General features: G+C 42.2%; 1 protein-coding gene across 2 annotated transcripts in view; it reads right to left on the bottom strand.

Annotated features, from left to right (window-relative positions):
- Positions 1-17104, bottom strand: part of LOC137383224 (uncharacterized) — a 472338-nt gene that overhangs the window by 48350 nt on the left and 406884 nt on the right. For both annotated transcript variants that reach the window (XM_068055726.1, XM_068055727.1), the window contains 4 exons: positions 15560-15657; positions 14708-14892; positions 6017-6219; positions 673-835 (listed from right to left, as the gene is read on the bottom strand). In XM_068055726.1, the coding sequence (XP_067911827.1) occupies positions 673-835; positions 6017-6219; positions 14708-14892; positions 15560-15657 (649 nt within the window). The remainder of the gene's footprint in view (positions 1-672; positions 836-6016; positions 6220-14707; positions 14893-15559; positions 15658-17104) is intronic.

The raw sequence follows: 17104 nt of genomic DNA, 5'->3' as shown, positions 1-17104 counted from the left end.
ATGCACTGATAATCAAATTCCTTACCCCTCTATTTTAACAGAGGCATTAATCTGTGTAAAAGAAACACACAGAGGAATTTGATACAAATGCATTATATGTTAATGTAATAATATCACATAATATAATTTTTAGGCCTTTTTTAAACTAAGGATTCAACATGATAACATTTCACTGGGTAACCTCCCAGCTAAAAATTCATTATGATCTTCTGGTTTAATCACCATTTATGCTGCTAAGGGTTAATATATAATAAAAGAAATTCAAGCAAAGGTTATTGAGTATAAAAATAAATAATTGTCCAAATAACAAGATTCTAAAACAGGATCACAAAGAGAGGATAATTACAATGAGTATGAGAGAAAATTGAAGATTGCAAGAAAGACATTTTAAAACCAAACAAGATGTAAATAATTAAGGAACAGCATAGCAAATAATTTTATAACATTAAACAGGATATTCAAATTAACATTTAATATTTTCATCTCTTACCCATGTCGTGTGATATAACCTAGTATTAGAAAACTGTTTCTAAACATTTGGCAGAAGATTAAGTTTCTAAGTAAACTCTTAAAGTTCCATCATTTTCAAACAAGGTATGGTTCCGTTTTAAATGGGAAAAGCACATTTACACTGTAGTTATAATTTAAAGTGTAAATATTCCGAGCACTAACCATGGTACCACCCAGGGAGAGTAAGACTGCAGAATTCGTGTTGCATGTCACACAACACAGTAACTCCATTTTGATTTGACACCTTGACTTCATTAAGATTCCTTCTGACTGTCACTCCATTCTTCACCAGAGGCAGTTCACTGGCTTTGCAGTTCTCTTCAACCTACGGAAAACAACTTGTATTATATTTTTATTAGTTAATTGTTTTGTCTAACTGTTCAATTTCTTTTTTAATGAACAAAATAGGTTGAAATATTAAAAGGTGCAGAAGAATATAACCACCGGGTATTAAAAGATAAGTCAGTTAAGATTCAAACTTCTACACTATTTGGTCCTGTTTGTGCCAGTGATGCAATTTACAAATATCACCATTATTTTGTTTTTATTTGTTCATGGGATGTGGGTGTCACTGGCTATGCCAGCATTTATTGCCCATCCCTAATTGCCCTTGAGAAGGTGGTGGTGAGCCACTTTCTTGAAACGCTGCAGTCCGTGTGGGGTAGGTACACCCACAGTGCTGTTAGGAAGGGAGTTGCAGGATTTTGACCCCGCGACAGTGAAGGAACGGAGATATAGTTCCAAGTCAGGATGGTGTGTGGCTTGGAGTGGAACTTGCAGTTGATGGTGTTCCCATGCATCTGCTGCCCTTGTCCTTCAAGATGGTAGGGATCGCGGGTTTGGAAGGTGATGTCTAAGGAGCCTTGGTGAGTTGCTGCAATCCATCTTGTAGATGGTACACACTGCTGCCACTGTACATTGGTAGTAGAGGGCATGAATGTTTGTGGATGGCCAATTAAGCAGGCTGCTTTGTCCTGGATGGTGTTGAGCTTCTTGAGTGTTGTTGGAGCTACACCCATTCAGGCAAGTGGAGAGTATTCCATCACACTCCTGACTTGTGCCTTGTAGATGGTGGACAAGCTTTGGGGAGTCAGGAGGTGAGTTACTCGCTGCAGCATTCCAAGCCTCTGACTTGCTCTTGTAGCCATGGTATTTATATGGCTATTCCAGTTCAATTTCTGGTCAATGGTAGCCCTCAGGATATTGATAGTGGGGGATTTAGTGATGGTAATGCCATTGAATGCCAAGGGGAGGTGGTTAGATTTTCTCTTGTTTGAGATGGTCATTGCCTGGCATTTGTGTGGCACGAATGTTACTTGCCACTTATCAGCCCAAGCCTGGATATTGACCATAATGGGATAGATTGAACTTGCCACTTAAATGTAAAATGGGCACTGTGGTGCCAATCCACAATCCCAGTTATACACCTGGGCAGCTGGTTGAAAATCAACCTATGTACAAGGAAAGCTGCAAATTAAACAAAGAACAAGATTGAACATTGACTTCCATATTTATGCCCTTCTTAAAGTTATATTTACAGCAACATGTATCTTATCATCAGTCAGTGCAATTGTGCTTATTGGTACAGGAGATTTACATAACTTTTATGGTGAGAAGAACAGAATAAATTAACTGTACACGCACAACTTTAAAGAACGAATCAGTTGGAAAAATGTTAAAAGCTCCATACTCTACTCCTTTAATTCAAAATCACTTTGTATTGAAAAAAAATTGAGTTCAATAAAACAGCACAGGAAACATTTCTGCAAAGATTTCAATTGGAATTCAGCAACTTTGCATTAAGAGTAGACTGCAGTGACATCCAGTGCTCCCTTTAAATAATCACTCGGCAAAGAAAAGAAAGCTTTCCTGAAACTGGCTTTGACTTTCTCAACATCACTGATAAAAACAACTGTTGTATGATCGCTTCAAGAGTGATGTCCCTTTAAGATCTCAAAATGCTAATGAGCTAAGAGGATATAGTCTTGTGACTACAAGCCAGAGTCACTCTGCACTGTCACAGCTAGAGGAAGGTTCTGTAAATAGCTTTCTCTGTCCTGTATATAGTTGTTTAGCTGTTAATAAACCTGTTAGAGATCTTCAGCATAACTGGACTCCATGCATCTCATTTATGTTGGATCCGACAACATAAAGAACTTATTACATGGTGGCAGCTCTGGTGAAAACACAAAATCTAAGTTTGAAGACCACAGCTAAAACAGCTAATAAAAAATCATTAAACCACTCGAGCATGAAGAACTTTTTATTCACGCAGCCACAGCTAATAAAAAATCATGAAACCACTCGAGTGTGAACAACATAAACAAACTCTAGCAAAAAAAGCAATTGACCTGCCTATTGAGTCATAGAGAGATCTAGCACTGAAACAGGCCCTTTGGCCCACTGTGTCTATGCCGACCAACAGCCACCCATTTATACAAATCCTATGTTAATCACATATTTCGTATTATATCCCCACCATTCTCTAACCACCTACCTACACTAGGGGCAATTTACAATGGCCAATTTACCTATCAACCTGCAAGTCTTTGGCTGTGGGAGGAAACCGGAGCACCCGGCAGAAACCCACAGAGTCACAGGGAGAACTTGCAAACTCCGCACAGGCAGTACCCAGAACCGAACAAGGATCACTGGAGCTGTGAGGCTGCTGTGCTAACCACTGCGCCACTGTGCTGCCCTGTGTACAGCTGTATAAACGAACAAGCTTATGCGTTGCAAGCAAGGTAAAAAGAAAACACTGTCAAACACCTGCATCTCCCCATCCAAGCAGCTTGTCTAAATAACCGAGAATTTCATAAAGAGAAAGCAGCGCAGAGTCATAGAACAAGTCTTAAAGCAAGTTTTAAGCAAAAGAACAGCAGAAAGATGGATACAAAATTACCCAGCATGAACCGGAAGGCCATTGATATCCTATCAGAATTCAAACTTTTTAAACAAAGAATGCAGTTATGCTTCACAGACTAAGTGATTGGAGAAGCAGAGAAACATGCTGTAACAATACTGATAGCAATTGGAAATGAAGAGTTGCACAGAATCAACACCTCTGGCTTATGTGAAGAGGACCAGAAAGAACTTGCAAAGATATGGAAAGTGCTAGAAGATCCTTTCTGATTTAGAGTGAATTTTAGAATTTACTGCCTGGAATTGATGTCCTACAGGAAACAGCCACAGGAATCAATAGATCAGTTCATCAGTAGCTACCATAGTAAGGGTAACAAATGTGATTTTTCAGAAACTGGAGTGACTAATGGTGATTGTCTCCACACTCATTGAAGCATTTCAAAAAGATCTCTCGGGGAAAAAGAAAGGTCACAGCATTGATGCGCTGCTAAAAGATGGCAGGAAATATGAAACCATTGTAGCCGGACAACAGCATCTGCAAGCACTAGGTGCAGCCAACAGTATCAGCATGATAACCAGGTCGCAAAAAACAAGCAAGCTGTGTGGTAAGTGTGGTTTGTCCCACTCACTGCGAAGTTGTTCTGTATTTCAAGATCTGTGCAAGGCATGCAGTGCAAAAGGACACTGGGCCCGCGTTTGGAAGACGTCTGGCTCCAAAGACGCAGCCAGAAGTCACAGCAGCACACAGGCAAACAGAAGAAAGGTGCAGCAACAGGGCAACGCAGCAAAGAAAGCGCCAGAGACCTGCGTAAACGCAAGACGATACATGACGTCCACAGCAACACAGACCCGAGACAAGACTCAGAGCGGAGCAGTTCTCAGCCAGAAGATGAACAAGTGTTTCACATTGTGAACCTGACACATTGTGTTGAGGAAGTTAAACAACTGGAAGTTTTTGCTACCATTAATATCATGTGCCCAAAGAAAGCTGGCAGGCACACACTCAGGGTTAAGATTGACACTGGAGTTAGTGCAAATATCCTATCAGTCCGAATCCTGAAGGATTTGTAACGGAGTTGTTGGAAATTAATGATATAAATGACAACTGCAAAGTTACTGCATACAATGGGTTACCCATCCCTTGCAGTGGCACACTAACAATGTATTGTAGATTTGGCCAAGTCAGCAAGGAAACCACAAATAATTTACCTGGTAAACATGAGCGGACCAGCAGTGGCAGGACTACCAGCGTGCAAGGACCTCAACATCATAGATATCCACGAGATCACCAAGGTACCCATTACAGCAGAATAGACTAAGGGTACCTGCATTGAGTCACAGTTCCTCCAGGATCTCAGTAGTTCTGGTTTGGAAAGTATCAGCCCCTTCTCAGAGATGCCACACCAAGAGAATGAGGATACAAACTCAGATGGTAAAAGTCTCCCTCAACAGGCAGCGTTTCCTCGTCCTCGATCTAGTCAGGAGAAGAGACTGCCATTGTAACGACTGAGAAGCAAAGGCTGGCACTAGGGAGCATTCCCAAGGGGAAGTCTCCAAGGACCGGAACCTGCTCACAGACTCTGACTAGCATAAAAAGGTGCAGTCTGGAAATCCAGCAACAGCAGAACTATGCTGTGCCTTCACTTCTGCTTTCTAGAGAACCGCCAGCACCACAACGAGCCAGAATGGTCAGGTACCTCCATGAGGCCAAGTACTCCTCCCCTAACAAGTCCTCGAGTTTGAATCCCAGACCTTCAGACATGGAGGATGAGGAGAGGTGAAGGACACGCAATGTCCTGAAGAGGCAGAGGAGGAATGGGTTGAAACATTGTCTGTTGGCTCTTCGAGATAAGGTGCCGGAACTTTCCCAGAATGACAAGACCTCAAAAGTGGTCAACCTGAGAAAATCAACAGAGTATGTTAGCAGGCTGAAGGTAGAGCAACAGAAACTGAATGTAGAGAGGGAGAAAGTTCAGAAAGAACAGCAACAGATGGGACGCAAACTCCCCGAGTAAGAGTTGTCAAACCACCGAGACAATATATAGACTTTTAAGCCTCTGCATTTGTAAATTTCATAATCCCTAATAAAAACAAGAAATGTGTTCATAATCCCTATCCTTGTATCTGTAAATTTTATAAACTATATCCCGTCTAACGAATTTTGATGTTATCTAATTTTATGTGTTTTCACTTGTAGCAGATGAGATTTAGCTTTGGAAAGAAAGGGGATATTGTATGATCGGTTCAAGATTGCTGTCCCTTTAAGATCTCAGTATGCTAATGAACTAAGTACCAGGATGCAGTCTTGTGACTACAAGCCAGAGTCACTCTGCAACTGTAACACCTAGAGGAAGGTTCTGTAAATAGTTTGCTCTGTACTGTATATACTTATTTGGCTGTTAATAAACCTGTTAGAGATCTTCAGCATAACTGGACTCCATGCATCTCATTTATGTTGCATCAGACAACATAAAGAACCCATTACAACAATCACTGGGTGCATCTGTCAACCATTACATCCTTTTCAGGCTGTTTCATAGTAAAAGATTCTTATTCCAAGCAGGAGGTTGATATACATGGTGTGGGTGTGATGGGAAAGAGGGCATTTGTGTTAGCCTAAATGTGAAAGCCAGTGTGCTTTTACCTTTACTCCTGGGTAGATATCAATGATGGTGTGATTCATTTCCACGCGGAGGGAGCTCCTGCCATTACTCTCGTGATTCAGTAACACTGTGAATGTGTTCCTCTGGAAATCCTTAGCTAGAAGAAAACTACACTTGCTGGCAAAATCATACATCTTCCCATCAAATGTCACATAATGTTTGTTTCCAATGAATAGGGCTTGATCTATGGAACATTTAAGGAAACAGTTTCAAGATTTCATAAAGTATTGTTCTGAATATAAATATTTACATTTAGATTACTTTTAGATTAAAAACATATTTCAAGGAAGTTAAGAACATATTTCCCCTCTGGTGCCATGCAATGAACATTGTTGCCAAGATTGGTCTGCAAACAAATGAAAACTGGATTTTACCAGTTATGTTTAGCATTCCAGCCCAAAGTTAAAATATTTCAGAATAATAAATTATCTAGCATGTGGCGTATTACAGCAAATGGGCATTCAGTCTTATGAATGTAACACTAATGTTCTGTTACTGCTTGGGAGATTATACTCGTGAGAATCACAAGATGAATATCAAAGACGACTAAATAAGACCACTTTAGCTCAGCCGCCCAGATAGAAAAGACTGCAATTCCCCCATCACACGGTTCTTAAATAACTCTTGGGTCTTCATCTCCATATCTATGAAGTCTATTCAAGTGTTAATTAGTCTTTTTGCGAAGACATTTTCATTGACATCAGCCCTAAGTTTTCTTGTCAGCAGCTGAACCCATGGCTATTTGCCTCCTGTTGTAGATTACCTTCAAGTAGTGCTTTGCATTTAACTTTTCTACATCATGTAATCTATACACAGTAAAATCTGTAAACTACGGACACCTTAGGGACCGGCATCAGCTGTCTTTTCTTTTGCAGGTGACCATTTTTCAAAATGGTCATTGTGTATAAATGGTGAGTTATTTATCCAGTATCCATAGCAGCAGAAAAGCCACTGTATCCCTGGAATAGAGCCGTGTGAGCATTCAATCCTGGAGATAGAGGGGGTTATCTACCGTTGTAGATGCTTCCCATTCCAAAAAGTTGTTTCTTTCACAAAACTGGCTGCCATCTTGCTTAGACCCGTGTGTCCCGTGATTTAAGTTGTAAAAGGGCTTGATGCATTGAAGTGTGTCTGTAGTTTGTAATTTGCAAGTGTCCGTGATTTCAGAGCGCCGCTTGTGTACTTTACCACACAGGTTATTTGAATCCCCCAATAAGTGTTCGTCTTTTACAGGTGCTCACCTTTTGTGGGTGTCTGTTTGTACGGGTTCCGCTGTATGCTCTTATTTCTTTGTCCTGCCACATTCCATTGAACTCTTTTCTTGTGATGGTTACATTGGTTTAATAAGACTTTTCAATGAATGTGACTGTGACGATCTGTAATGCTGCAGTTGCACATTCTGAACACCAGATAATGGAGTTTTAGATGGTAACTTTATTTCTTCCAGGAAGTATGTTCATTCTTAGTAGGTATTTCAAATACCAAAATGATTCTTGACAACGCAGCTGGCCGCTGATGTCATCAGACTGCGCCAAGCTGCGCACATGCACAAACGAGCTGCTGCTCTCTGCCAGGACTGGTTGGTGCATGTGCAGATGACGTCATCGCGTAATGCGGGGAAGCAGGGGAGAGAGCGGGGTTGAAGCTGGGAGAGAGCGGGTGGGGGGGGAAGCGGGAAGAGAGCCGGTGGGAAACGGGGAGAGAGCGGCCAAAAACCTTGGTGGTGGCGGGTGCAGGTGCACTCTCCTCCTCCCCGCCCCCCTGGCCACTGATTCCCCACTTCGCTCCAGCTGCCCGCCCGCCCGTCCGCTCTCTCCGGCCACTTGCTCTCCACTTCCCCCCAGCTCGCCCCCTCTCTCCAGCCACTCGCTCCCCCCCCACCCCGACCCACTCTCTCCGGCCAATGTGTGCTGTGATGGGTTTACGTTGCCTTTCTGTGATTATTTGAGCAGCGCCATCTTTAGTCCTGGCAACTGCCTGAACATCGCAGACTGTGACGTTTTGGTGGAACAGGCTGTATTTGCTCTTGTGCCAGTACAGTGCCACCTAGTGGTTGCGTCGTCAGCAAATGCCGCCTTTCAATAATGGATGGATAGATTTTTTCCTTGACTCTATTGCAAGCTCATCACCAGAGCTGTCCTTCGGAATCCATTCTGTTTCCTATTTCAGTGGACTTTGGCACCCGCCTTGAGCTGCCTCATAATGCCTAATAAAATTCTCACTCATTTTCTCAGCTCCTCCATCTAGGTTCCTCTCAGTACTGATTCACCACCCCAAGCTCTTCCTGCTGCTCATGTGTTCCGGCTGGACGGTGGCCCTGCCCCCTCGCCATCTTACAGCCATCTGTCTTCAAAACCACCACCGCTGGTTCATGGCCTCGGTGTTACGCTTTCCCATTCCCGGTCCAGTAGCTTCTGCCAGTGCTCTGTCCCTGATTGCCCATACATCCACTGGGGGGAGCTTTCAGTGCCTATGCTTGGTAGGAGGAATATGGTGAGAAGTAATGGGATAATTGAGAATTGGGTAGAGATAGTGAGGATGAATGGAATAGTCAAGAGTCAGGCCAGTTAGTGAAGTGTTAGAGGGTCGAGTATGAATGGCATTTTTTAAAAATTAAAATATTACTGGTTGTGGGAAGCTAAGTGTGATGGCAGCACTCCCTTAATTGGCACTTGAACATTGAGTTGGGGGCCGACAAATGGCGTAAGACCTTTATTGGAATGGAGTGGCAGCAGGAATTGAGCAGTTAGTGCTGCACTGTGATTTATGGACTTTTACCACCCCATTCCTACCCCCTGGCTCTGCCCAAACAAAAATGGCCCAGAGGCGGGAACATGCCAACTCCCCAGCACGCCACTCTCTGAAACCAATTTTCGGCTCTTCCTGCCTTCAACAGCAGTCCAAATTCTGCCCACCTAATGAGTTCCACTCCACTGCTCTTTTCCCACAGCCCTGCAGACTTTTCCTTTTCAACTATTGAATAATTCTTTTTCAAAAGCTATTACTGAATTTGCTTCCACCACCATCTCAGCTAGTGACTTCTGGATCTTAAAAGCTTGCAGTGAAAATTTTTTTTCCTCATGTTGCCTCTGGTTCTTTTGCCAATTACCTAAATCTGTGTCCACTGGTTACTGACCTTCCTGCTGTAGAAAGTTTCTCTTTATTTAATCCACCAAAACCCTACATAATTTTGAACACCTTTATTAAATTTCTGCTTAATCTGCAGAGAATAATCTCAGTTTTTCTAGTCTCTCCATGTAACAGAAGTCCCGCTTCCCAGTACCATTCTAGTAAATCTCCTCTGCACCCTCTCAAAGGCCTTGACATTCTTTCTAAACTGTGGTGCCCAGAATTGGCTACAATACTCCAGCTGAGGGATAACCAGCATTTTGTAAAGATTTAATATAACTTCCTTGCTTTTGTACTCTATTCCTCTATTTATATGGCCAAGGATCTCGAATGCCTTCTCAACTTGTCCTGACACCTTCAAAGACTTGTGTATGTATACTCCCAGGTCTCTCTTTCCCTTCACCCACTTTAAAATTGTACCATTTAGTTTAGGCTGCGTTTGCTGACAACACAACCACTAGCTGGCCCAGTACTTGCACATGCGCAAATGCAGGCTCTTCAACTCGAACATCTGTGACGTTCAGGCAGCTGCCAGGATTAAAGATGGCGCTGCTCAATTTATCACAGGAAATGCTCATAACTAGATCGTCCTAGCAAACTAACCTTACATTAAGTTGGATGGAAGCCCAGTAATATGCTACCTATGTAGTTATAGGATATTACCTCTAATCCTCAGATTCATTTAATATTCCAGTAATCCTATTAAATACAAAAAGAATTTTATGATTAAATTTCCATTCGTAGATAGTGAATTGGCACCCCGATCGATGGAAAAGAAAATTGGGCGGACTATAAACTGCACTGCCAATTCGTTATTGTAATTCGTTTATATGACTGACCAGGACTGATTTCACCCGAACATAGTTACTAGCTCCCGTCCCACTGGCCACTCTCAGAAACTCGCTTTCTCCCCCTCCCCCACCCCCCAGCCGCTCGCTGAGGACCTCGCTGCTGTCCCCACTTCCCTGGCCGATTGTTCCCCGCTCGTGCCACCCCGCTCTCCGGTCAGTCCCTTACTCCCCGCTCCCCCACCCACTCCAGCCGCTAATTAAGGCCGCACCACTTCCCTCCTCTCGGCCACTCAGTCCCATGTTTCATCATTCTCCACGCACCGTCTGAAGAAGCAAGGCGGGCCACAAGGGGTGACAGGGTGAAGTAGGAGTGAGTGGCCGAGAGGAGGGAAGCAACACTGCCTCGAGCTCGCAGCTGGAGGGGTGCGGCTGGAGAGCGGGGTGGCGCGAAGTGAGGACCAATTGGCCAGGGGAGTGGGGGGGGGGGGGGGGGGAGCAGCAAAGTCTGGAGTGAGCGGCTGAGGGGAGGAAGTGTCAAGGCCTGGAGCGAGTTGTCGAGGAGGGAGAGCGGCTAATGGGGTGGGGATCGAGCTCCAGCCTCAAAGTCTCTCATTCAGTCGCTTTCTCCCACCGAGTGGGGGGCTAGATACGCGATGACGCTTTATTGCGCATGCGCGAAGATTGACCAGGTGCAGATATGCGATGACGTTGGCACTGCGCGATGATGTCATCCCGCGCATACGCAACTTAGTCCTGGCAAGATGTAGCTGCGCAAATGCACAGCTTGGCGCACTCTGATGACATCAGCAGGCCGCTGTGTTGTCAGGAGTCACTTTGTTTAGTTTATATTGCCTCTCCTCATTCTTCCTATCAAAATCACTTCACATTTCTCTGTGTTTATTTGCAATGTGCCTTCCCATTTCATCAGTCTATGTCCTCCTGAAGTCTGTTACTATCCTCCTCACTGTTTACTACAACTGTGCCCTGCATACCCAAGTCCAGATCATTAATATATATCAAAAACAGCAGAGGTCCTAATACCAACCCCTGGGGAACACCACTGCTCACTTACCTCCAGAATGTAAAACAACCATTCTCCATTACTTTATGCTTTCTGTCCCTGAGCCAATTTCGTATCCACTGCCCCTTTAATTTCATGGGCTTTAATTTTGTGAACATGTCTATTAAGTGGTACTTTAACAAACAGCTTTTGAAAGTCCACATACACAAGATCAATTGCACTTTCCACATCCACACTCTCTGTTACTTGCTGCTCTTCTCTGCATTGCCCCCAGGGCTAAAATGATTCCCTTGTGTCTTAATGACCAAACCTTAACACGGGCACTATAACAATTTTAGCATAATGTCTGACATTTAGTTTATTTCATTGATTGTTACTTCAAAGTGGCTTGATATGTTAAGATTTAAATGGAATGAAAAAGGGACAGGCTGTGCCAGATCACCAGGTGATGACAAATATCTATCCTCTGATTTGCGCAGCAAACAAAATGCAACCCAGTTCCACACCTCCCCCCCCCCCGGCAATTGAGCAGTCATTTTTGGATTACACATCAAAATCACATTCATCCCCAACACACCCACAGAAATGAAAGATCCAGAATGGACTAGAACTTCCTCCCACTCCACTGAGTGTAAATTTAGACCCAGGTTCACAAATCAACATTTATCCTCAATCTCCTCCCATCTATTGAGCAAAGTTTGCTGGATTGGATTTCAAATTTTAAAAAAACCTAACTTATGAAACAAAAACAAAAACATTTGCCCTCAATCCCACTCCCACAATGATCAGCAAATTCCATATTGGAATGCAAGCCCCCATTAAATGTTACCTCACAGGGAGTATAAATACTGGTATCATTCCCCAACTCCCCACTGGATTTACCCACCCCATGACGCTCCCCAGCACTGAGCATCCTTCCTCTCAAGGAGCAGAATTATAGCCCAGCTTTGCAGTGGATTTCCTCCCTATCTTCTCCTCTCTTCCACCTCCTCTCCTCTTTCTCCTTCTCTTCCACACCTCTTCAAACACATCCCTCCGATCTCTCTACCTGCTTCCTCTCGCCTGCTCCATCACATAGGAGATGGGGAGTAGTAATCAAGGATTTTAATCCATCTCCTGAATGTGATGCAAAAGCTATTCTTTTATGTGTTAGTAGGAGGAATGTGCAGTGGCAATTATAGCTTGTATTTAACTTAGGCTATATTTTAACGATTCCCTTCAGGCTATCAGTTTTTTCATTCACAATTGGGATGTGAGCATCACTGGAAAGGTCAGCATTTATTGCCCCTCCCTAATTGCCCTTGAGAAGGTGGTGGTGAGCCACCTTCTTGAATCGTTGCAGTCCATGTGGTGTAGGTACACCCACAGTACTGTTAGGGAGGAAGTTCAAGGATTTTGACCCAGCGACAGTGAAGGAATGGCAATATAATTCCAAGTCCAAACGGTGTGTGACTTGGAGGGGAACTTGCAGGTAGTGGTGTTGTTCTTCTGAGTGGTAGAGGTCGTGAGTTTGGAAGGTGCTGTTGAAGCAGCCTTGGCCAATTGCTACAGTGCATCTTGTAGATGCTACACACTGCTGTCACTGTGTATTGGTGATGGAGGGAATGAATGTTTAAGATGGCAGATGGGTTGCTAATCTAGTGGGCTACTTTGTCATGGATGAGCTTCTTGAGTGTTGTTGGAGCTGCATTCATCCAGGTAAGTGGAGAGTATTCCATCACACTCCTCACTTGTAGATGGTGAATAGGCTTTGGGGAGTCAGGAGGCGAGTTACTCACTGCAGAATTCCCAACGTCTGACCTGCTTTTATAGCCACAATATTTATATGGCTGGTCCAGTTAAGTTTTGGGTCAATGGTGACACCTAGGATATTGATGGTGGGGGATTCAGCAATGCTAATGCAGTTGAATGTTTAGGGGAGATGGTGAGATTCTCTCTTGTTGTAGATGGTCATTGCCTGGCACTTCTGTGCATCCTTCATGGTTCTCACATTTTTTTTTTTAGAGATACAGCACTGAAACAGGCCCTTCGGCCCACCGAGTCTGTGCCAACCAACAACCACCCATTTATACTAACCCTGCAGTAATCCCATATTCCCTATCACCTACCTACACTAAGGGCAATTTACAATGGCCAATTTACCAATCAACCTGCAAGCCTTTGGCTGTGGGAGGAAACCGGAGCACCCGGCGAAAACCTGGAGGGAAAAAGGTCAGGGGAACTGACCACCTTTTGCAGTTATATATCTGGAAAAGTCTCTTGCTCTCATGTCCCACATTTATAGCTATTTTCATTTCCAAATTCATCTTTTCCCCTCTTGCCGTGTTTCTTGATGTTTTTCTACTCAGTTCCCCTGACCTTTTTCCCTCCAGGCTTTATAGAGTTTTTTTCTTCAGATTTATGCCAGATTTGAGGATGTTAAGAAGAATCATGCACTGGGTCAGACTGTACACAGAATAAGGTGAAAGAGACTAAATTAGAGATTGGAACAGATTGGGAATGGCTGTGGAATTGAATTGGAAAGCGAAACACAGCATGGATAAGAGGTAAGAAGTAGGAGAATAAAATAGGGGTAAGACCTACTTCTGGTAACAGGATGATAAATTTGGGTCAGTTTAGATCAGACCAGATTAATCTTTCAGGAAATAGACTAGTTTTGCTCATTGCTATTATATGCTGCTGTAAATTGGTCAATTTGTCAAATGTCATGCACGTGTCATAATTCTAACCCTTGCTTTTGTATATTCCATATTGAAATGAATGGATAATCACAATTAGATAATATAAATTACCTCTTGTGCCACCAACCACGAGAGACTGTCAGGTAGGAAAAGTGCTGCTACATCATCAGAAAGCATTTTAGCACAATGGGGTAGATTTCCCTGTCCTTGAATGTTACTGATTTTATCGGATGATCTGGGGCCTAGCAGAAAGTTTGGTGGAGCGGATTGTGTACCTGTTTCTCTGTCCAATGAAAACACAAGATGATCTAATGTAGGCAGGCGCTGGAACAAGAAAAGCTGTCCGAATAATTCTCTAAAGATAGGTCCAAAGGCAGCAGTTACTCGGCCAATTTGCAATTTCTTGATGAAAGCTGTTTTAATGGTTAAAAAGGGAAACACATCTGAAATTTATTTTAAGTTCAATTTTGGCAATGGTTCAACTTTTCTTTTGTAAATTGAACTCAGGGTATTTCTTTGAAGGACAGTTTATCATTGGCAAATTTTTTATGTTTTTCACAATTTTGTTCAAAAGAAAATAAGGAAAAAGATATAAAAATATTGGGGTAGAATTGCGATAACTTCCGTAAGATCAGCTGAAACTTTCCGGAAACAGCAGAAAGGGTTATTTTTAGTCATTTATGTCGGTCCTCCAGGGGTTCAGCTGAAGTTGTGTCAGTAGATAGGGAGAAGCTCCATGGAAATTTCAAGCAACTGTGAATTAATGTCACTTGTGTTTTCTTTAAAAAATACTCAGTACTTGTTAATACATGGAAATCATTAAAACTGTTACATTTTGAGAGGCACAAATGCGAGTATCTGAATTCCCCAGTCAGCCACACCACTCAATGCTAACATGCTATTAGACACTTCAAAACAAATCCAATTTTGTTGAGTAAGTAATTCATAATTATAATGCATTTATAGCATATCAATTAGAAAATTCTCAGAGTGCTTCACATAATGAGTTATTTTGATATTCTATTGACTATTATGTAGGCAAAAACGTACGTTCAAATGGGCTGTCCATCATCCTGCGTTTTAGTCTGTAATATTCTGCTACTGGGTTTATGTTGTACAGGCTCCTCAGTGCCTTTATCAGCTTGGTTTCAACAAGGTAGTTGGTAATATTAGCCACATCAAGCAATTGCTCCTCAACAGGCAACAAGGGCACATTCACTACGACAGAGCAATCTCTGCAAAATAGGTTCATTACACATGAAAGAATGAAAGATAATCAGTAATTTGTTGAGTCTACAGAATCTAATTTAACCACAATATGGCAACAAATGTTTATAAACTAGTGTGAAAATGCCAGTAATATTGAAAGAAAATACTTGTATTTATTTTCGCGTAATTTATATCCTATGAATGTCCCAAAGTGCTTCACAGCCAGTGACATACATTAAAAGAATAACCACCCCTGTAACATAGGAGAATATGGCAGCCAATTTTCACACAGCAAGTTCCCACAAACAGATATGAGATAAATGACCAAATTGTCTGTTTTTAGGTGTTCGTTGAGGGATTAAGGTTGACCAGAACACATGGAGAACTCCCCGGCTCTACTTTGAATAACATCATGGGACCTTGTCAATCAACTTTGAGAAGGCAGACGGGGCCTCGGTTTAACATCTCATCCAAAGGACAGCACTCTTTAGCACTGTGCTGAAGTGTCAGCCTAGGTTATGTGCTCAAGTCTCTGGAATGGGGCTTGTGCCCAGAACCTTCTGACACAAAAGCTAACATGCTACTGATTTGCTACGATTGGCGTAACGATCCTTTGGAAAACACATAAAATGTAAAATGTAATTCAACTCAAATACAGCTATAATTGCATAATATTTAAAATCCGGTACTTACTCTGGTGCATATTTGTAGAGATTTGCAAGTGGCTTATGGATTTTGCTTGTGGCTTTGGAGATTTTTGCTTCGGCCCACTTTAATACTTGTTGTGTTGCCTGTTTAAATGTTGGGAGAAGTGTTATCTTCATAAGTAATGGACAAATATCAGATACAGGTAGACAATGGTAAAAATGGAACTGAAAGATGATTAACGAAACTGACGGATACTATAAATATGAACTATTTGATAGAACCAAAACCAAGAAAAAGGAGTGTTCTAAAACAATATTCAATTTTAATGTATTATCTATATCGAATACGTTAGAAAGCTCAGGAACTAAAATAATACTTTTGTCAATTTTGTTCAATATTAGGAAATACTTTTTATTGATCCAGTTTTACTGTTTTACTGTTCAATATGGGTTCAGTTCATAAATAGAAAGAAGTCTAGAATTTTTGTAAGGCAACACTGATTTTTGTGACTGATTTTCTTTACTTTTCGTCAATTGATATTTCCTTTTCCAAGACTCTAGACCTGCTCTGCCTTTCTCTCTTTATGTGAGGGACCAGGCCTCAGATTTTAGTAGCATCTTGGGATTGGTAGACAGGACATGTGCATCTGCGGTCTTTAGAGGTTTTCCTTCCCCTGAGACAGAACATACTGTTACCATCAAATGATCCATTTATTAACCTGGGGCAGATTTCAGTAATTTGTTGCAATCAAGCTTGAATGACAATCATGGTTGGAATTTGAACATATGCCCCAGGATAAGAATCAAAATGCTCATCTTCTGACACTACCAAATTTACTTCTAAATTTATTTCTAAGCCATCCCTATGCAGACCAACTAAATACACACCTTGGCGTTAATCTTCACTTTGCAGGATAGTGTAAAATACAAACATCGGTACGAACACACGAATTAGGAGGAGGAGTAGGCCATTTGGCCCTTTGAGCATGCTCTGCCATTCGATAAGATTATGGCTGATCTGATCGTGGCCTCACCTCTACTTTCCCGTCTACCTGCTATAACCTTTGACTCCATTGTCAATCACGAATCTATCTAACTCAGCCTTAAAAAATATTCAATGTCCCAGCCTCCACTGCTCTCTGGGGAAGAGAATTCCACAGACTAACGACCCTCCGAGAGAAAAAAATTCTCTTCATCTCCGTCTTAAATTAGAAACCCCTAATTGTTAAACTATGCCCCCTAGTTCTAGTCTCTCCCATAAGGGGGAACATCCTCTCAGCATCTACACTGTCAAATCCCTCAGGATCTTATATGTTTCAATAAGATCACCACTCATTCTTCTAAACTCCAATGGATACAGGCCGAACCTGTCCAACCTTTCCTTGTTAGATAACCCCTTCATCCTAGGAATCAGTCGAATTAAGTTTCTCTGAACTGCTTCGAATGCAATTCCATCCTTTCTTAAGTAAGGAAACCAAAACTGTATGCAGTATTCCAGATGTGGTCTCTCTAATGACCTGTACAACTGCAGCAAAACTTCCCTACTTTTATACTTGATTCCCCTTGCAATAAATGCCAACATTCCATTTGC

This window comes from Heterodontus francisci, chromosome 24 (assembly GCF_036365525.1).
Source record: "Heterodontus francisci isolate sHetFra1 chromosome 24, sHetFra1.hap1, whole genome shotgun sequence".
NCBI lineage: Eukaryota > Metazoa > Chordata > Chondrichthyes > Heterodontiformes > Heterodontidae > Heterodontus > Heterodontus francisci.
This window is presented reverse-complemented; position numbering and strand designations above follow the sequence as displayed.